Raw genomic sequence first — 25,972 nt, 5'->3', positions numbered from 1 at the left:
AATCCGGACACTGGGGGGGGGGGGGGGGGGGGGGGACGTGTCTGTGGGAGGAGAGGAGGCGAAGAGTTGAGGGATGACAGGGAGAGAGAGAGAGGAGCAGGACAATGATGACAAGATGGCGTTTGAGACTGGGAGATCCGCGTGTCCATAAAGGGAGCCCTCTGCCTCCCTATGTTGAGCCTCCGTGTCCCCTTCTCTTACACAAGGTACGCAGCGTGCATCAGAGCCATATCCGTGAGACGATGCTCGTGGCGAGTCTCCTGAGCAGCTGCCACCGGCGCCGGGACCTGGCAATCGGTGGTGGAAGCGCGCTGCCAGCGAGCGGTGGTGGTGGTCACGGACCGGCGTCTTTAGCCACGGAGCGGCGTCTGGGGAGTTTGATCCGTCTCAACTGTGCCCGTGAACAAATCCCGCCGCACGTTCGAGACGGCGGTGTTTGTTCAGGATTTAGGATTTTTGTTTTTATTCTAGACCGGAGGTCGTGCAGGTGTGCGAGCTTACGTTTGCGTGCAGTTGTGCAATAACGCCGGTGGGTAGGCTTTACAGGTGGGCGAGTAGGTCGACGCCAGTGAGCAGGCTGGCTTCGAGTGAGTCGGCTTACAGGTGAGGAGGCTTGTAATTGAGTAGGTTGACGCACAGGCGAGGAAGCTGACACACACACAGGTGAGGAGGCTGACACACCAGTTCGTACCTGGAGGGCACCCAAAGTGAGTCAACAGTTAACGATTTCCCGTGTCCTGGGGGGCGGGTGGGGGGTAGAGAGGTGGCTGGGTAGCGGGTAAAGGGGGTTGGTGGGTGGAGGCGTAGAGGGGGTGGGTAGAGGGGTAGGGGCAAAGGTGGTGGTGTTAGTGGTGGTAGAGGTGGTGGTGGTGGTAGTGGTGGTAGTAGAGTTGGTGGTGGTAGAGGTGGTGGTGGTAGAGGTGGTGGTGGTGGTGGTAGAGGTGGTGGTGGTAGAGGTGGTGGTAGAGGTGGTAGTGGTGGTGGTGGTGGTAGAGGTGGTGGTGGTAGAGGTGGTGGTGGTAGAGGTGGTAGAGGTGGTGGTGGTAGAGGTGGTGGTGGTGGTGGTGGTGGTAGAGGTGGTGGTGGTAGAGGTGGTGGTGGTAGTAGAGTTGGTGGTGGTAGAGGTGGTGGTGGTGGTGGTGGTAGAGGTGGTGGTGGTAGAGGTGGTGGTGGTAGAGGTGGTGGTGGTAGAGGTGGTAGAGGTGGTGGTGGTAGAGGTGGTGGTGGTAGAGGTGGTGGTGGTGGTGGTGGTAGAGGTGGTGGTGGTAGAGGTGGTGGTGGTAGAGGTGGTAGAGGTGGTGGTGGAGGTGGTAGAGGTGGTGGTGGTGGAGGTGGTAGAGGTGGTGGTGGTAGAGGTGGTGGTGGTAGAGGTGGTGGTGGTAGAGGTGGTGGTGGTGGTAGAGGTGGTGGTGGTGGAAGTGGTGGTAGAGGTGGTGGTGGTGGTAGAGGTGGTGGTGGTAGAGGTGGTGGTGGTGGTGGTGGTAGAGGTGGTGGTGGTAGAGGTGGTGGTGGGGGTAGTGGTGGTGGTGGTAGAGGTAGTGGTGGTAGAGGTGGTGGTGGTGGTGGTGGTAGAGGTGGTGGTGGTAGAGGTGGTAGAGGTGGTAGAGGTGGTGGTGGTAGAGGTGGTGGTGGTAGAGGTGGCGGTGGTAGAGGTGGTGGTGGTGGTAGAGGTGGTGGTGGTCGTGGTGGTAGAGGTGGTGGTGGTGGTGGTGGTGGTAGAGGTGGTGGTGGTGGTAGAGGTGGTGGTGGTAGAGGTGGTGGTGGTGGTGGTAGAGGTAGTGGTGGTAGAGGTGGTGGTGGTGGTAGAGGTGGTGGTGGTAGAGGTAGTGGTGGTGGTGGTGGTAGAGGTGGTGGTGGTAGAGGTGGTGGTGGTGGTGGTGGTAGAGGTGGTGGTGGTAGAGGTGGTGGTGGTGGTGGTAGAGGTAGTGGTGGTAGAGGTGGTGGTGGTGGTGGTGGTGGTGGTAGAGGTGGTGGTAGAGGTGGTGGTGGTAGAGGTGGTGGTGGTAGAGGTAGTGGTGATGGTGGTGGTAGAGGTGGTGGTGGTGGTGGTGGTGGTAGAGGTGGTGGTGGTGGTGGTAGAGGTGGTGGTGGTGGTGGTGGTGGTAGAGGTGGTGGTGGGTTAAGGTGGTGGTAGAGGTGGTAGTGGTAGAGGTGGTAGAGGTGGTGGTGGTGGTGGTGGAAGACGAGAGTTGGTGGTGGTAGAGGTGATGGTGGGTAGAGGTGGTGGTGGAGGTGGTGGTGGAAGACGAGAGTTGTTGTTTCTCGTCGTGAGTCGTCGCCGCGTGGGCGTGGCCCCGTCGCGGTCTTGGCACGAGCCGGGGGCCTGCGGCCGTGGAGCGTGGGGGTCGTGCGGTCGTGCGCTTGTGTGGTTGTGTTTATGTACTTGTGTTGAAGTGGTTGTGTTGTGTGTTTGTGTATTACTGTGGATGTGGTTGTGTCTGTATGGTTGTCTCTGTGGTTATGTCTGTGTGTGTATGTGGCTGTGTGTGTATGTGGCTGTGTCTGTGTGATTGTATCTCTGGTTGTGTGGTTGTTTCTGCGTGGTTGTTTGTGTGGTTGTGTCTGTGTGGTTGCGTCTGTGTGTTTGTGTGGTTGTGTCTGTGTGGTTGCTTCTGTGTGCTTGTGTGGATGTATCTGCGTGCTTGTGTGGATGTGTCTTTGTGCTTGTGTCTGTGTGCTTGTGTGGATGTATCTGTGGACTTGTGTGGATGTGTCTGTGTGGATGTGTCTGTGTGCTTGTGTTCCGGCCTTCATAGGTGCTCGCTAACAGCACTTGCCCCTACAGTCTGTTAAGGCTATATGGGGGATCTTTGTTTTTTTTGTGTGCTTGTGTGGATGTATCTGTGTGCTTGTGTCGTTATGTCTGTGTGCTTGTGTGGATGTGTCTGTGTGGATGTGTCTGTGTGCTTGTGTGGATGTGTCTGAGTGGATGTGTCTGTGTGGTGTAGTTGTGTCTTGTGTGGTGTGGTTGTGTCTGTGTGCTTGGTGGATGTGTCTGTGTGTTTGTGTGGATGTGTCTGTGTGGGTGTGTCTGTGTGGTGTGGTTGTGTCTGTGTGGTGTGGTTGTGTCTGTGTGCTTGTGTGGATGTGTCTGTGTGCTTCTGTGGATGTGTCTGTGTGGATGTGTCTGTGTGGTGTGGTTGTGTGGTGTGGGTGTGTCTGTGTGGTGTGGTGTGGTTGTGTCTGTGTGGTGTGGTTGTGTCTGTGTGCTTGTGTGGATGTGTCTGTGTGCTTCTGTGGATGTGTCTGTGTGGATGTGTCTGTGTGGTGTGGTTGTGTGGTGTGGTTGTGTCTGTGCGCTTCTGTGTTCGCTCGGGCCGGGTGATGTTTGGAGCCCGCCCGCGTCTTCCACTGCTCCCTTCTCCCTGGCACCACCGTTCGTCTCCCGGCACCGATCTCACGCCGTGACTGAGTCTCCCACTCGCCGTGTGTGACTCTTCATACGCGACGCTGACCTCAATTGTTGGACTCTTTTACAAAGACAACCTCACCCCCATGTCCAGCGGCAGCGTTTTCTTCAGCGTGGACAGAACCAGCGGAGAGAACGAACCGCATGGCCCACGGCACCTAACAACGCGTGGATGGAGGAGTGGTGGTCGTGGTTACTTATGCCCCCACTGAAGACGAACATCCGTGGAGGGATGGAGGCAAGGCCGATGAGTCAGATGCCTTCTATAATCTCCTGTCACAGGTGCTTGCTAAAGTGGTCCCTCGGGATAGAGCCATCTTGTTGGGTGACTTCAATGCCCGAGCAGGTCATGATAATGGCACCTGGTTTGGAGTAATTGAACAGCATGGGCCAGATCAGTTCAATAACAACGGCAGGAGGCTGCTAGATTTTTGTGCAGCCCATGGGCTTGTAATTACCAACACGCTGTTCCGGCATCGGCGCATCCACACTACATCATGGATGCATGCCGGGTCCAAGCAAGAACATCTGCTGGACTACATAGTGACGGAACAGCGGGCCCATTTCCTTGACACCAGGACCTACCGTGGAGCTGATCTGCCCACTGACCATCGACTTGTCATCTGTAAGATGCGCCTGGAATTCTTCCACTCCGGTGGTGGGTGTACACCCAGGACCCCATGCAAACCCATAGTGGCCTGGTCTCAGCTAGCTGATGAAAGTTGCAAGTGAGAATTTAATCATCGCTAGCGGCTGGGGTTCGCATCGTCGCCCACTCCTGATGTCAAGCGGAAATGGCCGAGGTTTAGGACTGTGGATCATGCACCTGCACCTGCAATGGCTGCTTTGGGTACATGGTCCAGACCTCCCCAGAGACCCTGGCTGACAGAGGAGGTGTTCAATCTGGCTGATAAAAAGCGACAGGCCCACTCTCATCGGCTACAGCATCCCACGTCGGAGAATGAGGAGGCTACCGCAGCCTTCGCTTGGAGATTCGGAGAGCCGTGAGGCGCTGCAAGGATGGGTGGTGGTCGCAGGTTGCTGAGGAAATGGAGTCTGCCTCAGTTGCCCACGATCATACATCTCTATTGAACGCCATCAAAAAAGTAACCTGCAGCACCACACCTATTACCATCATTAGGGGAAAGAACGGTGATCCAATCTCCAACACCCAGGACCACGTTTGCAGATTTTTTGAGCATTTCTGTGAGGTCCTGGGGGAGGGGAAATCCCTCACCCAGGAAAACAACATGGGACAAAGTGGGGATGACCCTGACGAGGCTGCGGTGCCTCAAATATTAGAGGAAGTCACCCCCTGTGAGTGGCTGGCTGAGGTGCCATTTGTTGAGGAAGTTCTGAAGGCGATCCAGAGTCTTAGACCAGGAAAAGCACCGGGCAGAGATGATCTCCCAAGCGAAATGCTGAGGGATGGTGGTGTATGTGCACAGACTGCCCTACATGACATCATAACAACAATCTGGACCACTGGATGGGTTCCGCAGGATTGGAAGGATGCCCTGGTTGTCCCCTTCTTTAAGAAGGGGGACCGCACAGACTGTAACAACTACAGGGGCATCTCACTCCTCAATATGCAGGGAAAGGTCCTGGCAAGGATTATTCAACATCGCCTTGCTAGGCGTGCTGAGGAGAGTCTTGCGGAGCCCCAATGCGGTTTCAGGAAAGGGCGGTCCTGCACAGATGCCATATTTTCTGTCCTTCTGCTACAGCAGAGGTGTAGGGAATTCCAACAAGACCTACATCTCTGCTTTATTAACCTGGTAAAGGTCTATGATACCATCAGTAGGCCTGGGCTCTGGGTGGTTCTTTGTGCTTTCGGAGTGCCTGACCCTTTGCTCACGATCATTAAGGACCTTCATGATGGTGAGCGGGCCTGGGTAAAACTACGTGGCAGGGAGTCAGAGACATTTCCTGTACACCTTGGGGTGCGACAGGGATGTCTTCTGGCTCCCACATTATTTAACATCTATTTTGACCACGTAGTTCGTGAAGCCTTCATTAGCTGTCCTGGAGGAATTTTCATCTGGTACAGATTCAATGGGAGGCTGATCAATGCCCGGGTGCGGTCAAGGGATGGCTCCCTATGGCTCAACCATGTTTGTATGCCGATGATCTGGTGATAGCTGCTCACTCAGAGGAGCTGGAGGTACTGTTGCTGAACCTGGAGCTTGACACTAAGAGGTGGGGCCTTACCATCAGCCCCACCAAAACTAAGCACCTGCCTAGGTATTTTGTACCATCGGACAATCCACCCCCACAACTCTCAATTGGTGATGGGGCAGTTGTGGAGAGAGTGGAGAGTTTCCCATACCTGGGCAGTGTGCTCATGACCGGCTCCGGTTTAACAGCCTAGGTCTCACTCCGAATCAGTCGAGCGGCATCCTTTTCATTGGTTGCGTAACGCTGTGTGGAAGCTACCTGGTCTATCACTCCGCACGAAGCTCCAGGTCTTCTCGGCCACGGTCATTCCCTCCCTTCTCTATGGTTGCGAAACGTGGACCTCCCTAATGGAACATCTTCGCCGGTTAGAAACATTTAGGCTAGCCTGCCTACGATCCATCCTGGGTTTAACAAGGCTGGATTGTGTGAGGAGCTCACAAATCCTTGAAAATCTGGGCAAGGTCCCATCGGTGAGCTCCTATGGCAAGCAAGGCTGCGTTGGCTGGGCCATGTAGTCCGCATGCCCAGCCACCACATGCCGAAACAGCTTTTGTTCGGCCGGATCGAGGGTGCTAAATGGGCGCGGCATGGGCTAGAGAAGAGATGGAGTGATGTGGTACAGGAGGACGTGGAGCTGAATGGACTTGCCGATGACTGGTACCAGCGGTGTCAAGATCGGCCTCTGTGGAGGAGACTCGTGAAGGACGCTACTGGGCAGTTGGAGGTAGTCGCCCTCCAACAACAACGGAGGGGAGAGGAGCGACGCTCACAACAACGAGCGGAGCGCCGGGTGGCTGAAGCACAGCAGGTTGGCACAGTAGGGGGCACAGGTGGTGCATCAGCCAGTCATCTCAGTCATCTTAGTCAGTCGACCCGTGGCACTTGGGTTTGCCCTGTGACCTCCTGCCAGCGGGCGTTCGACACTTCACGTGGTCTCAAGGTGCACATGGCCTGGCACAAGCGTCGTGGTCAAGTCACCGCCACTTCGTGGCGAATGGCGGTTGTTGTTGTGTGGATGTGTCTGTGTGCTTGTGTGGATGTGTCTGTGTGCTTGTGTGGATGCATCTGTGTGCTTGTGTGGATGCATCTGTGTGCTTGTGTGGATGTGTCTGTGTACTTGTGTGGATGTGTCTGTGTGGCTGTGTCTGTGTGGATGTGTCTGTGTGGTGTGGTTGTGTGGTGTGGTTGTGTCTGTGTGCTTCTGTGTTCGCTCGGGCCGGGTGATGTTTGGAGCCCGCCCGCGTCTTCCACTGCTCCCTTCTCCCTGGCACCACCGTTCGTCTCCCGGCACCGATCTCACGCCGTGACTGAGTCTCCCACTCGCCGTGTGTGACTCTTCACACGCGACGCTGACCTCAATTGTTGGCCTCTTTTATGAAAACAACCTCACCGCCACGTCCAGCGGCAGCGTTTTCTTCAGCGTGGACAGAACCAGCGGAGAGAACGAACCGCATGGCCCGCCGCCCCGCCGCACCTAACACCGCGTGGATCGTGAACACTTGAGCAGTGTGTGCACGTTGAACTTCTTTCGCGCCTTACGCAGCCGACCGTGTGAACCATCCTCCATGTGGATGCCAGCGCACGCATCGTGTTCAGGGGGGTGGGGGGATGCGCAGTGCCGGTGAGATATGCGGCCGAGCTGTGCGTTTTTTTCCAGTGCAATCTTTGCCAGTGCAGGGCACTTTGACCGGTTTCAGCAATTGGGTGGTGATTGACGGTGAGATTCTAAATACCCAGATAAAGTAACACCCGGATTTACATCTCCCCCCCCCTCCTCCCCGTTCTTATGTCGAACCGCGAAGATGTCGCCACTTCATTATTAACAGAGCCGCCTGATGTGCGTCGCCTCATCCACCACGATCACGTCGCTGGCAGCATCGTCGCCGTCCCTCCTTTCTCGTGAATCCGTCGCCTCTCAGCCTCCACCACCTCCTGCCCTGTGAAGTCGTTTCGATTTGCCTCGTTTCGATATTCGTTGTCGCAACCTTCAGGAACAGCATCCCCGACGTTAACCGGGGTATTACTGTGAGATGACCTTTTCACGATCTAGTTTTTCACGTAAACATTTTTTACACTTCCCATCGTGTCACCACACACAGTGCGTGATTTAAGCAAATTCCCTGACAGACTCGCTTGTAACTGCTGGTGAACTGCCAGGTGATTATAGGCAAAGATCCTCTCTCCATTAGTTATTGGTCCTAGTTCCGATGCAAGCGAATTCATACACGACGCAGCAATAATCATCATCGGCGTTGTTGTAGAGAATTCAAGTCACAAAAAGAACCCACATCCCTCCTCCCAAACTGCAATCAAAGTACATTTATTGCGAGACTGGCCAGTGGCAAGTGCGCAGTGGGATGGGACGCGTCTCTACGGCGGTGGCGGCGGTAGTGGCTGCGAGACGCTCCCCGGCCCCGTTTGCTGGCTACTGGCTGCTGTGTCACTCACTGCAAGGCACAACCTGTCCCGGTCACCACCACACACACCCCACACCCCAACCCCACACCACCCCGCCCGCCCCGCGGCACATTCCGCAGCCGGGTTTACACCCAGAGCCGGGCACACTCCATTCCCGAGCGTCCGCGCGAGGCCCCCCCCCCCCTCGAGCGTGTGGGGGCTTCGCGACGACGGCTGTGGCTGCGGCTGCGGCCGCGCCTTTGCTCGCAGCTCTGCCGCTGTCGGGACACGCGCCGTGTCCGCAGCTTTTACCCGGGCAGAAATTCCTTTGCAAAAAAAGAAACCTCACGGCGACGCGCGCACACGCGAGCGTGCGTAGGTTGCAATTGTCGGCGGTCGAAGCGGGGTAGTTTGACTCGGTTGGTGCGAAAGGATGAACTGTTACGTTACACGCCGATGCATTTAACGGTGGGACGCGTTTCGCATCGGACTAAACGTGAGCCAGCACATTCGCCATTTGGCACCGCGACCGCGCGATTGGTAATTGCGAAGTACACGAGGGAGACAATTCCACATGGGGGCCCACGGCCCTGCGCACACGAGAGCTCGAGCTCACACTGCCCCTTGACCCGTAGCGCCATCCGCTGACCCACAACTCCACCCCACAGCTCCACAATGCACTCGGTCGTGACTGCAGCGAACGCTCGGCCTAGGCCCTTTTGCGAGGCGCGGGGCCACGGGGCCCAAGAGTCAGGGTGGCCCAGGGGCTCGCGTGGGCCTCTGCAGGTGGTGCCGGCGGCAGGTTCTCGTGGTTGCCCCACAATCGGTCGCCCTGCCCGTGACTCTCGCTCGCCGGTCCCGGGTGGGTGACTCCGCCGTAGGCGGTGCGTCTCTCTACGCCTCGTCATCTCTACATCACCCCCTCGGGGGGGGGGGGGGGGGTGAACGTGTGAAGTTGTATCGTGCGCGAGAGTCACTGGTGAATAATCACGCGTGAATCAGCCAATGTAAAATAACCACGAATAAAATACATGTGGTAACGTAGAACAATATAAAAGGCATTTCTAAACTCATTGATCGTAAACAGTGCGGGTTTCCAAGAGTGACCAGCGAGTGCAAACATATTACGTCACGCGTGCAGAGCATCCCTTATTCGCTTGCAGTAACTCGCCCGTTAGGACAACCTCACAACATGGGCAATTGGTTAAAATATAAATCTTGATTTGAAACTTTCGTGACTGCAGCAATCCATACTCTTTGGTAATTTTGGTAAAGTCACGTAGGTATAAAAATAAAATGAAACAAAAAATAATATATCATGACGTTTTGATCACAACACAAGCGGTCGTCCTCAGGCGGAAAAAAATATCATCCAGCCGTGGAACTGCTGAACCAGTGAAAGAGCTGTTACAACAAAGTTATATATGTGGCGATGGGCAAGCAAGCGGGGTCTGAGCTGGAAAGGAATTCCATCCCCGGACGCAAGCACGTCAGTTGTGTTAATTGGGGAGATTAGAGAGATACTAGGGAGAGAGATTAGCATGAAATGAGCTTCCGTCACCGCATAAGAGTATCGTCCCCGCATATGCGCACAGCAGCAGCGTTAATTGGAGATTAGCACTATGTTGATGGGAGAGATTAGGCAGGGAGATTAGGGGGATTAGTAAGTTAATGCCATGTCTATGTGTAACACAAGCTGCTGTGGCGCTGCCAACTGCACTGTGAGAGGCAAGCGCGTCCACGCAAGAGAACCACAGCAACGGTGGTCGCGCCAGTGAGACACACAGCCCATCACACAGCCAGAACCATCGATACATCGAGGCTAAGGGAGCAGAGGTGGCCATGTTAGTGAGACCCCAGCCTGTTAATACAGAGGCACCTGACAGGGCAATGCAACTCAGAGAGTCAGAGATAACAGCCAAACCGTAGGGAAGAATGGAAGCACCACAGCAAGTTACGACTTTGCTTGGCTAATAACATCTTTCCAATGATTGCTCAGCTTATACCCATCTTCTCGGTGGAAATTGTCTCTGTGTTTATATATCTGGATGGCTTCATGGACAAATCTTTGATGGTAGCCCGAAGGTTTACAGAGTACCTTGGTCTTGGAAAAAAACAATATCGTGCGAGCCCACTGCGTTATAACAATGATCAGCCACAGCAGAGGTACTCTGCAAAGAGTACCTCTGCAAGGTTTGGTATAAGCTGAGCAACCATCGGAAGGACGTTATTATCCAAGCAAAGTGTGTCTCCCCCCCGTGCACACCGTGTGTCTCCCCCACCTCCCCCGTGTCTCTTATCCGTGCGTCTCCCCCCCCGTGTGTGCCCCGCGTCTCTCCCTGTCCTCCACGTGCCCACCTCGTGCAGGCTGCTGGTCGGGGCTCCGACGTCATTCTCAGCCAACTCCCGGTTCTCCTCGGTGCAGACTGGTGCTCTCTTCCGCTGCCCCGTTACCACTGGCAGCTGCCGCCGCGTGGACATCGACTCTGACTGTGAGCTTCCGTCGTGAACTCTCCCCCTCTCTCAATGACACCAGCCACTCTGCCTCTCTCAATGACACCAGCCACTCTGCCTCTCTCAATGACACCAGCCACTCTGCCTCTCTCAGTGACACCAGCCACTCTGCCTCTCTCAATGACACCAGCCACTCTCCCTCTCAATGACACCAGCCACTCTCCCTCTCTCAATGACACCACCCACTCTGCGTCTCTCAATGACACCAGCCACTCTGCCTCTCTCAATGACACCAGCCACTCTCCCTCTCTCAATGACACCAGCCACTCTCCCTCTCAATGACACCAGCCACTCTCCCTCTCTCAGTGACACCAGCCACTCTGCCTCTCTCAATGACACCAGCCACTCTGCCTCTCTCAATGACACCAGCCACTCTGTCTCTCTCAATGACACCAGCCACTCTGCCTCTCTTAATGACACCAGCCACTCTGCCTCTCAATGACACCAGCCACTCTCCCTCTCTCAATGACACCAGCCACTCTCCCTCTCTCAATGACACCAGCCACTCTCCCTCTCTCAATGACACCAGCCACTCTGCCTCTCTCAATGACACCAGCCACTCTGCCTCTCTCAATGACACCAGCCACTCTCGCTCTCTCAATGACACCAGCCACGTGATGCCACGTCCTGGTGGTCTCGCACGCTGATGAGGCCCCTTTGGTTTCACCCCCACCCCTCCCCATCCCTCCCCATCCCTCCCTCACCACCACCAAATGTATTTCTGTTGCACTCTGAGACTCAGAATTTCCACTTAGAGCTCTCTGAGTCGCGAGAGAGTTCACGTGTCCAGTTGCGAATCTGAGTCGAGGTCGGGCTCTCTTAAGAGGCCGACTTGGTTTGCGATGGCCGTAAGAGTGATGAGGAGAGATAAGGTGCGCTGCCGGGACATTTAAAGTGACCGCTGCCGCAGATGAGCAGGGTGCAACAAGGTTAAATGAAGGCGTTCCTTCGTGAAACGAACAATATCATAAAATAACGTGCAAAAGTATAACGTATGAAAATAAGAATAGGTATTTACCCTTTCTGTCGATAAAGCAGGAGGTGTTAAGATGCTCAAACACCAAATAGGAACCTTTTGTAGCGTCAAGTCCTCATGAACCACATGTGCTTGTGGAAAAACATGCAAACAAACACGCTCTGATAATATATGGGCATTGTCTTTGAAACTGATAGTCCTACACCAGAGACGACCTTCTTTATGGCCTAGTTCCACCAGTGTTAAACCAGAGAATCAATCAATCAATCAAGTCTTCATTTCTATAGCACTATTTCGTGCAAAGAATGCCTAAAAGTGAACAGTACAAAGACAATGTAGGTATCAGAACACTTAATAGCTCTGGCAAAAAAAAAAATGTCCCATAAATAAAACCAAGCAAATTCTGAAGTCGCGTTAACAGAGGCCCCTTCATGTACTCCGCACACACAAAATGTTCGCGTGCATTTCAAAACAAACTGAGAGTTGTGTATTTTCAGAGCTGGGAGTTTGTCCGGCCTTTCAGGGACTAAGCCCAGATGATCAGAGAACCCAGTTTCAACAGTGGCTGAGGACCTGGGTTCGAACCCAGGGTCTAGGCGGCACCGAATCAACGTCTCTGAGCCCTGAGCCATGCGGACACTTCTCTCATTTCACCCGAATGATTGTTTTAGGAAAAGTAACTTCATCCAAAACATCCATGTGATAAATACGCAAATACCTTCACGTTCATTCATTCTTCACGATGTGGACGGGATTCATCGCGGCACACGCTTTGTTGCGGAATCGGATGGAAGTATTTGCACATTTTTGCACCAAAAACAAACATCACCACTTTTGCTTAGTGAGTTTTAGTAAAAACCGCCGTTGGGGCGTATTTGTATTAAGCAACATTCTCAGACATCTGTGGTTGTCCTCTCCAGTGGCTATGAGATGTTAACTACCTCGCCTGGTGTACAGGAGGTCTTGGGTTCAATCCCGACCCTGATGCCTGCTGCTGTATATTTGGAGTTTGCGTGTCTCTCATCATTATCATGGTGGCTAGGAGATGTTAACTACCTCGCCTGGTTTACAGGAGGTCTTGTGTTCAATCCCAACCCTGACGCCTGCTGCTGTACATTTGGAGTTTGCGGTGTCTCTCATCATCATCACGGTGGCTAGGAGATGTTAACTACCTCGCCTGGTATACAGGAGGTCGTGGGTTCAATCCAAACCATGACGCCTGCTGCTGCTGTATATTTGGAGTTTGCGGTGTCTCTCTCACCGTGGTCGCGTGGATTTTTCTCCGAGTCCTCCGGTTTTTCGCTCCACATTTGGAATCGACGTCACACGTTCAGAGTATTTGGTTGCTATAAATGTCCACACAACGACGACGAGCCACTTCGTTGAGCTATGATTTGTGATCGCCAGCTCGCTTCTGAAAAAGAGCAACACAGCTAAGTGGTCGGCCTTGCCTGGTTAAATTAAAACAATCTGTTAGTTTTAGTAATCAGAGGAGTGGGCGGCGTTTGAGGAGATGAGCGGCCAATAATAGTGTACGTAGTTACCTTCAGTTCCATAAAAGATAAAACATAAATGATGTTCACAATTTGTGTTTGACAGCGGGGCGTCTAGGAGCGCTTTCCCATCTCGACGCATTTTAAACTAAAACTATTTAAAACTATGACAGTAAAACCTTGGATTGCGAGTAACTTGGTCTGCGAGTGTTTTGCAAGACGAGCCAAAATTGTAAATAAATATTAATTTGATAAACGAGTGAGGTCTTGTACGGCCAAGCGTCACGTGATCACAACTGATATACAGTACGAGTGCTTTGGTATACGAGTGCTTTGGATTACAAACACATTTCCGGAACGAATTATGCTCGCAATCCAAGGTTTTACAGTATTTTTATTTTATTTTACATGGTAAGGCCCATCAGTGAGCCGTAAGAGCTCTTTTTTCAGAAGCGGCCTGGCCATCGTAAATGACGTCTCGACGTAGTGGCTTACCGGCGTCGTGTGCAAACCTATCACAGCCAAATTACTCAAGGCTCCAAATTTTAAAAAGAGCACCCCCCCCCCCCCCCCCGGAGTGGCAGCGATCTCCGTGTGGCACGAGAATGACCCCGCACTTAGCCCGCGGATTGGTCACGAGTCCGCCAGTAGGGGGGCGATGATTGGCCACGTGCCATCCCAACCGACTGATTTGAAACGTGCGCGCAGCACGTGTGTGCACGCTTGAACTCCTTTTGCGCCGTACTTAACCGGCGAATCGGAGGCGCGCTGTGAAGCGCGCAAGCGATCGTAGAGTGGGAAAGAAGTTCAACAGACGCACACACCTTGAAACACACACATACCGTCGCTCTCTCGCTGCCAGATGACCCGTCCAAGGAGTCCAAGGACAACCAGTGGCTGGGATCGGTTGTGCGGAGCTCTGGGGTCGGTGGCAAAGTTGTGGTAAATATAGACACAACCACGCAGTGACACGGCATTCACCCACACTGTGTGACACCACGCAGTGACACGACATTCACTCGCACTGTGTGACACCGTGCAGTGACACGGCATTCACCCACACTGTGTGACACATGGCAGTGACCCGGCATTCACTCGCACTGTGTGACACCGCGCAGTGACACGACATTCACTCACACTGTGTGACACCGTGCAGTGACACGGCATTCACTCGCACTGTGTGACACCGTGCAGTGACACGACATTCACTCGCACTGTGTGACACCGTGCAGTGACACGGCATTCACTCGCACTGTGTGACACATGGCAGTGACCCGGCATTCACTCGCACTGTGTGACACCGTGCAGTGACACAGCATTCACTCGCACTGTGTGACACATGGCAGTGACACGACATTCACTCGCACTGTGTGACACCGTGCAGTGACACGGCATTCACTCGCACTGTGTGACACCACGCAGTGACACGGCATTCACCCACACTGTGTGACACCGTGCAGTGACACGGCATTCACCCACACTGTGTGACACATGGCAGTGACACGACATTCACTCGCACTGTGTGACACCACGCAGTGACACGGCATTCACCCACACTGTGTGACACCGTGCAGTGACACGGCATTCACTCGCACTGTGTGACACATGGCAGTGACACGACATTCACCCACACTGTGTGACACCACGCAGTGACACGGCATTCACCCACACTGTGTGACACCGTGCAGTGACACGGCATTCACCCACACTGTGTGACACCGTGCAGTGACACGGCATTCACCCACACTGTGTGACACCGTGCAGTGACACGGCATTCACCCACACTGTGTGACACATGGCAGTGACACGGCATTCACCCACACTGTGTGACACCGTGCAGTGACACGACATTCACTCGCACTGTGTGACACCGTGCAGTGACACGGCATTCACCCACACTGTGTGACACCACGCAGTGACACGACATTCACCCGCACTGTGTGACACCGTGCAGTGACACGGCATTCACTCTCACTGTGTGACACATGGCAGTGACACGACATTCACTCGCACTGTGTGACACCGTGCAGTGACACGGCATTCACCCACACTGTGTGACACCGTGCAGTGACACGGCATTCACCCACACTGTGTGACACATGGCAGTGACACGACATTCACCCACACTGTGTGACACCACGCAGTAACACGGCATTCACCCACACTGTGTGACATATGGCAGTGACATGGCATTCACTCGCACTGTGTGACACCTACAGTGACACGACATTCACTCGCACTGTGTGACACCTACAGTGACACGGCATTCACCCACACTGTGTGACACCGTGCAGTGACACGACATTCACTCACACTGTGTGACACCGCGCAGTGACACGGCATTCACCCACACTGTGTGACACATGGCAGTGACACGACATTCACCCACACTGTGTGACACCTACAGTGACACGGCATTCACCCACACTGTGTGACACATGGCAGTGACACGGCATTCACCCACACTGTGTGACACACGACATTCACCCACACTGTGTGACACCTACAGTGACACGACATTCACCCACACTGTGTGACACCTACAGTGACACGGCATTCACCCACACTGTGTGACACCTACAGTGACACGGCATTCACCCACACTGTGTGACACACGACATTCACCCACACTGTGTGACACCTACAGTGACACGACATTCACCCACACTGTGTGACACCTACAGTGACACGGCATTCACCCACACTGTGTGACACACGACATTCACCCACACTGTGTGACACATGGCAGTGACACGACATTCACCCACACTGTGTGACACCGTGCAGTGACACGACATTCACCCGCACTGTGTGACACCTACAGTGACACGACATTCACCCACACTGTGTGACACATGGCAGTGACACGACATTCACCCACACTGTGTGACACCTACAGTGACACGGCATTCACCCACACTGTGTGACACACGACATTCACCCACACTGTGTGACACATGGCAGTGACACGACATTCACTTACACTGTGTGACACCTACAGTGACACGGCATTCACCCACACTGTGTGACACCTACAGTGACACGGCATTCACCCACACTGTGTGACACACGGCATTCACCCACACTGTGTGACACCGTGCAGTGACACGGCATTCACCCACACTGTGTGACACCTACAGTGACACGACATTCACCCACACTGTGTGACACACGGCAGTGACACGACATTCACCCACACTGTGTGACACATGGCAGTGACACGACATTCACCCACACTGTGTGACACACGGCATTGCCCGTTACTGCTGCCCTGTGCAATGCTCAACGAGAGATGGACACGGAGCTGTCGACGCTCGCTGCGTCTGGTGCTCGGCCCTCGGTCGCGCGGGGAGCGGAGGCGCAGCGGTTAGCGCTACGCCACAGCTACGAACCCCCCGGCGACCCGAGTTCGATTCCAGCTCAAGGCCACCAACACCGGTGACGATTATCTCAACCGGTCGCGGGCCTGCCCGAAGTCGACTCGGCTCTAAACGAGTCCCCGGTGCGGTGCGTAAATGTCGGCCCTCCGCAGACTTACCGACTCGCTCCTCTTCACTCCCTGTGGAGCACGAGGCCGCAGCAAGCCCACGCCATGCCGGACGACCTTCAGCGGCTCTCTCTGCGTCACCCCCAAGGCAGGCAAGGCTCGCCGAGGCTACACGGGGGTTGATTACCTTTTGTTATCTTTTTCCGGGTCGCAGGTATGCGCCCACCGCTACGAGGTGCGGAGCAACGTGGGGCAGGTGTCGGAGTCGCGCAGCCTCATCGGCCGCTGCTACCTCCTCGACCAGAACCTCAGCGACAAGTCGAGGGACCCCATCCACGGCGGCCAGTACCACTTCTGCGAGGGCCGCGCCGCCACGCACGAGTGGTTCGGCGTTTGCCAGCAGGGCCTTGACGCGGGCTTCACGCACGACACCCACTACCTCTACTCCGGCGCCGTCGGCTCCTACTACTGGCGCGGTACGTGCGCCGTTGCAGCCTCGCGTTAGCGCCGGTCGGCCACGTAGGGTGGTGCGGAAGACGTTCAACGTGCGCACACGCGTGGGCTCGCCACAGAGACCCATAGACTCGTCATATGGAGACCCATAGACTCACACAGAGACCCATAGGCTCACACAGAGAGCCATAGGCTCACACAGAGAGCCATAGACTCACACGGAGACCCATAGACTCACACAGAGACCCATAGACTCACACAGAGAGCCATAGACTCACACAGAGACCCATAGACTCACACAGAGAGCCATAGACTCACGCGGAGACCCATAGACTCACACAGAGACCCATAGACTCACATAGAGACCCATAGACTCATATAGAGACCCATAGACTCGTCACACACACACGTGCACACACACAAAGGTACCAGTCGAGGCACGGCAGTCCGGGTTTGCTTGCAGCCGTGAGGCACCCGCCGGAGAAGCTCTACATCTGGCTTACGCATACATGTGTGTGTGTGGTGTGTGTGTGGTGTGTGTGTGGTGTGTGTGTGTGGTGTGTGTGTGGTGTGTGTATATGGGTGTGTGTGTGGTGTGTGTGTGTGTGGTGTGTATGTGGTGTGTGTGTGGTGTGGTGTGTATGTGGTGTGTGTGTATGGTGTGTGTGGTGTGTGTGTGTGTGGTGTGTGTGGTGTGTGTGTGTGTGTGCGTGTGTGTGTGTGTGGTGTGTGTGTGGTGTGTGTGGTGTGTGTGTGCGTGTGGTGTGTGTGTGGTGTGTATGTGGTGTGTGTGTGGTGTGGTGTGTGTGGTGTGTGTGTATGGTGTGTGTGGTGTGTGTGTGTGTATGGTGTGTGTGGTGTGTGTGTGTGTGGTGTGTGTGTGGTGTGTGTGTGGTGTGTATGTGGTGTGTGTGGTGTGTGTGGTGTGTGTGGTGTGTGTGTGTGTGCGTGTGTGTGTGTGTGGTGTGTGTGTGGTGTGTGTGTGTGTGTGTGGTGTGTGTGTGGTGTGTGTGTGGTGTGTGTGTGTGTGTGTGTGGTGTGTGTGGTGTGTGTGGTGTGTGTGTGTGGTGTGTGTGGTGTGTGTGGTGTGTGTGTGTGTGTGTGTATGGTGTGTGTGTGGTGTGTGTGTGTGTGTGGTGTGTGTGTGGTGTGTGTGTGGTGTGTATGTGGTGTGTGTGTGGTGTGTGTGGTGTGTGTGGTGTGTGTGTGTGCGTGTGTGTGTGTGGTGTGTGTGTGGTGTGTGTGTGTGTGTGTGGTGTGTGTGTGGTGTGTGTGTGGTGTGTGTGTGTGTGTGTGGTGTGTGTGTGGTGTGTGTGTGGTGTGTATGTGGTGTGTGTGGTGTGTGTGGTGTGTGTGTGTGTGTGGTGTGTGTGGTGTGTGTGTGTGTGCGTGTGTGTGTGTGTGGTGTGTGTGTGGTGTGTGTGTGTGGTGTGTGTATATGGTGTGTGTGTGTGGTGTGTGTGTGTGGTGTATGTGTGTGTGGTGTGTGTGGTGTGTGTGTATGGTGTGTGTGTGTGTGTGTGGTGTGTGTGTGTGTGTATGGTGTGTGTGTGGTGTATGTGTGTGTGTGGTGTGTGTGGTGTGTGTGTGTGTGGTGTGTGTGGTGTGTGTGTGGTGTGTGTGTGTGTGGTGTGTGTGGTGTGTGTGTATGGTGTGTGTGTGTGGTGTGTGTGTGTGTGTGGTGTATGTGTGTGTGTGTGGTGTGTGTGTGGTGTGTGTGTGGTGTGTGTGGTGTGTGTATATGGGTGTGTGTATATGGGTGTGTGTGGTGTGTGTGGTGTGTGTGTGCGGTGTGTGTGGGCGCGTGCGTGTGGCGTGCCAGGCGTGGTGCACGTGGACGCCATCAACCTGACGCTGGTGGAGCGGGGCGAGGTGTTGAATGACGGCCCCTACGAGACGGGCGACGAGCGCATCAAGAACGGCAACGACGTCCCCGTGGAGCAGAACAGTTACCTGGGTAACCACCCCGCCCCCCTCCACCCCCACCCCCCCGGGAAACTCTGGGGAAGGGGGGGGCACTCCTCCCCGCCAAGGAAATCCCCCCTCCCCCCCCGGGTAAGCACCCCCCAACCCCCCCCCCCCACCCAGTAAACCCTGGAGGGGGGGGGGTGGGGGGGGTGCTACTCCCTATCGGGGAGGCCCCCCACCCCCCCACCCGGCTCAGCGAGGAGCCATGGGGTGGAGGGGGCGGGCGGAATTGTGTGGCTGCCCTGTGGAACAGACTCGGACCCTCCACCATAAGATCGTGAATTGTCGCGTCGCGAGGTCGAAGAGCGAGAGGCGGCGGTGGCGGTTGGCGGCGGGTAGGAAAGGCCTTCGTCCAGCAGTGGATAGACCACGGCCGACGTGGGCGCTTACGGAAGACCGCGAGTGAAAGGCCGCGCCGTTTGCTTGTGACTTCCCCGCGGAGCGCAGGCTTCTCCATGGAGTCGGGCATCGGCGTCACGGACAAGGGCCGCGAGACGTTCGTGGCGGGAGCGCCGCGCGCCAACCACACGGGCGCCGTGCTCTTCCTCAAGATCAGCCCGCCGAGCAGCATGGAGCGCGAGCAGGTCCTCTACGGCGAGCAGCTCGCCTCCTCCTTCGGCTACGACGTGGCCCTCGTGGACATCGACAACGACGGGTGGGTCCCGCGCCCGGCGCAGCGCAGCGGCCGGGGGGCCCCGGCACATCCGGCGAATATGCTCCGGTCGCCCCGGTCGCTCCGCTCCAGTTTCTTCGGTCGCTGCGGTGACTCAGCTTGCTCAGGTCGCTCCGGTCGTACAGGTCGCTAGGGTCACTCGGGTCGCTCCGGTGACTCCGGTGACTCCGGTGACTCCGGTGACTCAGGTCGCTCAGGTCGCTCGGGTCGCTCCGGTGACTCCGGTGACTCTGGTGACTCCGGTGGCTCAGGTTGCTCAGGTCGCTCAGGTCGCTCGGGTCGCTCCGGTGACTCCGGTCGCTCCGGTGACTCCGGTCGCTCCGGTGACTCCGGTCGCTCCGGTGACTCCAGTCGCTCCGGTGACTCCGGTCGCTCCAGTGACTCCGGTGACTCCGGTCGCTCCGGTGACTCCGGTCGCTCCGGTGACTCCGGTCGCTCGGGTCGCTCCGGTCATACCGGTCGCTTGCTCACTTGCTGGTGCTCAGTCACCTTCTCTTCACTCGCGTGGATTTCTCCCCAGGTCCTCCGGTTTTTCCCTCCACATTTAGAGTCAACATCACACGTTGAGAGTATTTGTGCGCTATGCATTTCCACGGGATAATTCGCTTCGTTGAGCTATCATTTGTGGACAGATCGCTTCCGAAAAAGAGATAGCTCAGTGGGCCTTTGTCTCCCTAAGCGGCGTTGTTTCACACACCGCACCGGGTCCTCATTTGAGGCCGAGTCGACCTAGGGGAGGCCGAGGACCGGTTTGGATAATCGCCACCGATGTCGTTGGTGTCCTTGAGCGGGTATCAAACCCCCCGGGGACGCCATAGCTTCAGTGGCGCAGTACAGCGCTGACCGCTACACCACCACTTCCCCTACACACATACAACCGGGGAGACTTGACACACGACTCATGATCCACCCCCCCTCCCGCGTGTCCCTCGCTCCGCGCAGCTGGAAGGACCTGGTGGTGGGAGCGCCGCAGTTCTTTGACATCAAGGAGCACATCGGCGGGGCGGCCTACATCTACCTCAACAAGAACGGGAACTTCGACGCCCAGTACCACCTGCGCCTCAATGGCACCACGGCATCGATGTTCGGCCTCTGCGTGGCCGCCGTGGGCGACCTCAACCAGGACGGGTTTCCAGGTGCGTCCATCGCCGCCATGGCGCTAAACCGTTTGTAGGCGGGGAAGCCTGAAAACTGTTTTTTTTTGTTTAAAAACGATAAACGATTTTTTTTTATTTTACCAGGTAAGGCCCCCGCCGCTGAGCTCTACGCGTAGCTCTTTTCCAGACGCGACGTGGCTATCACAAATGCTAGCTCAACGAAGTGGCTCATCATCATCATCATCGCGTGGAAATGTATCGTGGCCAAACACTCTAAAGGCGTCATGTTGATTCTGGATGTGGAGGGAGAAACCCCGGAGGAAAAATCCACGCGACCACGGGGAGGGAGACACGCAAACAACAAGCGTCAATCTCCTGCATACCAGGCGAGGTAGTTAACATCTCGCCGCTCTCGGAGCGGGGATGTTCTTGCAGGGATGTGTGGTGTGGACGGGCGCTGCACTGTGCAGGTAGCGAGGTGTTGGTGGATTGATCACATTTGTAAAACGTCCCGAATCTTCTATGCTGGCTTTGGCAAGGGTGTGGCAGACACAGCAAGTGGCTCGAATTTGATCGGCGTTCTAACCGTACGGGGGGGGGGGGGGGGGGTGCGGGGGAGGGGTTTCTCCTGGTACTCCACTTTCCTCGCACATGCATACACACTCACTAAACATCCAAATGTAGGGCCAGAGAGCTCGGGCAATTGTTGACACCGCTCCTGCCCGCCCTCCAGCTCAGCCTGCGGTTTCCCTGGCGCATCTGAACCCAACAAGAGAAACGCGTCACGAACGGAGTGCGATGATGACGATTGTGCTCGTGTCTTTTCTCTCTCTCTCTCTCTCCGCGTGTAATCGCCGCCTCCGCCTTCCGCAGATGTGGCGGTGGGAGCTCCGTACGACGGCCATGGGAAGGTCTTCATCTACCACGGAGGCTCGCAGGGGCTCAATCCGAAAGCCACCCAGGTGACGATCCTACGCTCGCCCGTCGTGACGTTACCCAGGCAAAGCAATCAAGCGTTGCACTGTTTCCGGATTCGTGTCACCGTACCGGCTGTACGCATCCCTGTTTCCACACTCCTCCCCCCCGTCCCCTCCCTGGAAGGATAATTCTCCATATTAGAGGTTTTTTGGGTTGGATCGCATAAATATATGAATGTGTCGTTAAAACTCGCCACCACCTGACACGGCCAACTAGTGAGGGTTGTCACGTAAACAGAACGTGCCAATTCGTCACGAGTACAGCAAACCCGGTGTGTTGGGGAGCCAAGCCACAACATTTACTGGTGTACTGTACTAGTGACGAATTGGCCACGTTCTGTTTACGTGACGAACCCTTACTAGTTGGCTGTGTCGGGTGGTGGCGGGTTTTCATGATGGTGGCTTCATATAAGCGTCGTACACCGTAGACCGCCTGCGGTAACCAACTGGCACGTCTTGTTCGCGTGACGAGCCTTACCCGATGGGCGGAGGTGGGTTTACGACGCATCCACCCAGACGAACGAACGAGCATTAACCCCGGGGGACCTTCCGTTCGGGGGCGCTGCTGCAGGTGATCGATGGCGAGAGCTTCTCGAGCCCCATCAGATTCTTCGGCTACTCGGTGGTGGGCGGCATCGACGTGGACGGCAACAGCTACCCCGACATGGCCGTGGGCTCGCTGTCCGAGCAGGTGGCCATCATCAGGTGCGGGCACCGCCACTGCCATCACGTTGTGGCCACTGCCATCACCGCTGTCTTCCCGCAGCCAGGGCACACACACACACACAGACAGACGCGTGTTGGTACCACACCTGAATAAGCAAAGCATTTCATTACACAGCGAGGTATTTGTACGGGTGATGAGAGAGGACCGTACGACAACTCCCGCTCGTTTCCAAAGGGCTGCCGCGTAATTCACCGCTATTGGCCACATAGGGGAGTAGGGGCCTCCGCAGCAATGCCGTCCCCAGGCGGTACCGACCGGTGAGAGGATTTGGTCTGGACTCGTGGACTACGGGGGATGGGCACAAGTTCAAGCAGTGTTAGTAGGTTTAGTTGGTCACGTGTGGTGGGGTAAAGTGTGGTGTGTGTGTGTGGTGTGTAGTGTGTGTGTGGTGTGTGTGTGGTGTGTGTGGTGTGTGTGTGGTGTGTAGTGTGTGTGTGGTGTGTGTGTGGTGTGTGTGTGTGTTTGGTGTGTGTGTGTGGTGTGTGTGGTGTGTGTGTGTGTGGTGTGTATGTGTGGTGTGTGTGTGGTGTGTAGTGTGTGTGTGTGGTGTGTGTGTGGTGTGTGTGTGGTGTGTGTGTGTGGTGTGTGTGTGTGTGGTGTATATGTGATGTGTGTGGTGTGTGTGTGTGGTGTGTGTGGTGTGTGTGTGTGTGGTGTATGTGTGTGGTGTGTGGTGTGTGTGTGGTGTGTGTGGTGTGTGTGTGTGGTGTGTGTGGTGTGTGTGTGTGTGGTGTGTAGTGTGTGTGTGGTGTGTGTGTGGTGTGTGTGGTGTGTGTGGTGTGTGGTGTGTGGTGTGTGTGTGGTGTGTGTGTGTGGTGTGTGTGTGGTGTGTGTGGTCTGTGGTGTGTGTGTGTGGTGTGTGTGGTGTGTAGTGTGTGTGTGGTGTGTGTGTGGTGTGTGTGGTGTGTGGTGTGTGTGTGTGGTGTGTGTGGTGTGTATGTGTTGTGTGTGTCCGTTGAACTTCTTACGCACCGTGCGTAGCCAACCGTGCTAAACGGAGATGGAGGAGGGGGGTGGAACGACAACTAAACAACAATGAGAGCATTGGAGGGGTTCTCCAGTGGAAGTTCTCCACCAGCGCTGCTGCCAGCAAGACGCTGCACCTTTACTCTGCGCAGTAGAAAGCCCAAAAATACAAATGTAGCAAATCAGAAACGTCTCTTAACCGTGTAAGCATTATAATATTTGGGTCTTTCGGTAAAGTCACGTAGCTATGTTCAAAAAAATAATGAAAAATAAACAAAAACGAGCATTGCCTAGGAATAAACAACGAAACGGAACTATTTTTTAAAATCTTAGCAGGTAGGGCCCACTGAGCTGTATAGCTCATTTTAGATGCGACCTGACGATCCCAGGTGGTCGCTCAAACGAAGTGGCTTGTCGCGTGGAAATTTACAGCCGTAGCCAAATACTCTGAACGCGTGACGTTAATTCTCAATGTGGAGGGAGAAACCGGGGTTGGACCCACGGAAAAATCGATGTGACCACGGGGAGAGAGACACCGCAAACTGCAAATAAACAGCAGCAGGCGTCAGGGTCGGGATCGAACCCACAACCTCCTGTATACCAGGCGAGGTAGTTAACACCTCATAGCCACCGTGATGATGATGAGAGAGAGACTCCGCAAACTGCAAATAAACAGCAGCAGGCGTCAGGGTCGGGATCGAACCCACAACCTCCTGCATACCAGGCGAGGCAGTTAACATCTCATAGCCACCGTGATGATGATGAGAGAGAGACTCCGCAAACTGCAAATAAACAGCAGCAGGTGTCAGGGTCGGGAGCGAACCCACGACCTCCTGTACACCTGGCGAGGCAGTTAACATCTCATAGCCACCGTGGCGAATACGACGGAGTGGCGTGAGGTTGTCTAGCCGTGGCGTGAGAGCAGCGGGAGGGGGCACAGGGGAGCAGAGGTTGGTGGTGGGGGGTGTGGGGGGTGTGTGTGGGGGGGGGGGTGTTGGGGTGGGGGGCAATGCGAAGACTTCGATGTCTCCTCACCTCTTCGTGGCCGCTCTGTGTTTGTCGCCATGGGGTGGGGGCTCTTAGGTCACGGCCTGTGGTGAGCATAGAGACGGAGATCAACAAGCCCATGGACATCAACATCAACGAGAAGAACTGCGGCCCGCACACCTGGTGAGCGCTGGCCGGGGCGGCGGCGCCGTGCCGACCAGCGGCGCATCGGCCCCCCCTTGTCTGTCGTGCCGTTGCCGAGCGCGGCGTCACGTCGTCGTCGTCGTCGTCGTCGTTGTTGTCGCCTTCATTTCTCGACTCCGCTCGTGCACCCGACGAGGAGTTTCTTCTTCGCGAGGGTCCTTGTCAAGTTCTCTCCGTCGGTGGGCGGGGGGCGACAGCCGCCGCTTCCGCCGCTGCCGCCGCCGCCGCTGTTGTGCTCCCCATTGAAGCCTTTGCCGCTCCGATGGCGTGCGTGGTGTACGTCATCAACACAAAACCAGAGGGAAAACTGAAATGGAATAGCTTTGTCGGTGCCGAGGCTCCCGCAAGGCCACGAGTCGCCGCGTCTTGAAAAGCAACGGCGCTGCTGCTGCTGCTGCTCCTGCTGCTGCTGCTGCTGCTGCGTCTCCCTGGGGGAGAATTGACGGGGCTCTGAAGTGCGTGTCCGAGATCAGAGCGGCGACTTGCAGGCGTCTCGGAACCTTGGAGCGGGGGGGGGGGTGGGGGGTGTCGCTGTGTGACACCCCCCACCCCCCCCGGCGCAACACGCGTGTGCACCCCCCGCCTAAGGGGCCGCCCATAAATGACGTCACGCACCTGGGGGGGAGGGGGGGTCAGACATTTTTGACGATGTGTGACGAGGGGGGGGGGGTGCGGGTTTGAGAAATGTGACGTCACGTAAAAATGCGCAACTTTGAATAAATATAGACAACACGTTCTACTTAATTAAATAGACTTTTTAATAAATGTTTTCTCCTACAACATCAGAGTGCAGCTCCACATTAAATACGCACTACAATGACTAATAGTTTAAAGCGTCATATTTGAGAGGGGAGTCTGACTTTGTGACGCCGTGTGACGAGGCAGGGGGGGGGTCAAAAATCGCGTGACGTCATTTGTGGATTGCCCCTAACACGCGTGCGTGCCTCCGCTGTGCCCCCTCTTCCCGCTGTGCCCCCTCTTCCCGCTGTGCCCCCTCTTCCCGCTGTGCCCCGCAGCGCCAACATTGACGCCTGTTTCACCTACCAGGGCAACAACCCCACGTCCAGCCCCGGCACCCGTAAGATCGCCCGCACTGCACTCGACCCGCAGGAACAAACGAACGGAACGAACGTTGACGCCGTTCAACCATTGGGGCGATGGGTCCTCCTCCTTCTTCGTAGCACGCAGACGACGTGGTTGTTGTACCCCTGCGAAGGCAGGAGGGCACGCGCGCTCGTCTTAGACGTGCCAGTTCTGCGCATGGCGTGTACGTGCGTACACGTGTACGTGCGTACACGTGTACGTGCGTACGCGTGCGCTGACCGGGAGCGTGGCGGTGTTCGTGCGCCGAGGACCCGGTGACACGAGTTCAATTCCCACACCGTGGTCGGCGCCAGTGGCGATTATCTGAACCGGCCGTGGGCCGCCCCTAGGTCGACTCGGCTTTAAATGAGTACCCCTCACGT

The 25,972-nt window shown here is 55.7% G+C and overlaps 1 protein-coding gene across 1 annotated transcript in view; it reads left to right on the top strand.

Annotated features, from left to right (window-relative positions):
* LOC116948562 (integrin alpha-6-like) overlaps positions 1–25,972 on the top strand; it is a 45,234-nt gene that overhangs the window by 3,657 nt on the left and 15,605 nt on the right. Inside the window, exons 2-11 of the mRNA XM_032965328.2 lie at positions 10,352–10,476; positions 13,830–13,909; positions 16,669–16,930; positions 18,730–18,864; positions 19,323–19,530; positions 20,491–20,684; positions 21,519–21,607; positions 22,194–22,327; positions 24,399–24,485; positions 25,523–25,584. Coding sequence (XP_032821219.1) covers positions 10,352–10,476; positions 13,830–13,909; positions 16,669–16,930; positions 18,730–18,864; positions 19,323–19,530; positions 20,491–20,684; positions 21,519–21,607; positions 22,194–22,327; positions 24,399–24,485; positions 25,523–25,584 — 1,376 coding nt within the window. The remainder of the gene's footprint in view (positions 1–10,351; positions 10,477–13,829; positions 13,910–16,668; positions 16,931–18,729; positions 18,865–19,322; positions 19,531–20,490; positions 20,685–21,518; positions 21,608–22,193; positions 22,328–24,398; positions 24,486–25,522; positions 25,585–25,972) is intronic.

This window comes from Petromyzon marinus, chromosome 34 (assembly GCF_048934315.1).
Source record: "Petromyzon marinus isolate PM22_M1 ecotype Great Lakes invasive population chromosome 34, UKy_Petmar_22M1.pri1.0, whole genome shotgun sequence".
Taxonomy (NCBI): Eukaryota; Metazoa; Chordata; class Hyperoartia; order Petromyzontiformes; family Petromyzontidae; genus Petromyzon; species Petromyzon marinus.
The sequence above is the reverse complement of the archived record's forward strand: the minus strand, read 5'-3'. Positions and strand labels throughout refer to the sequence as shown.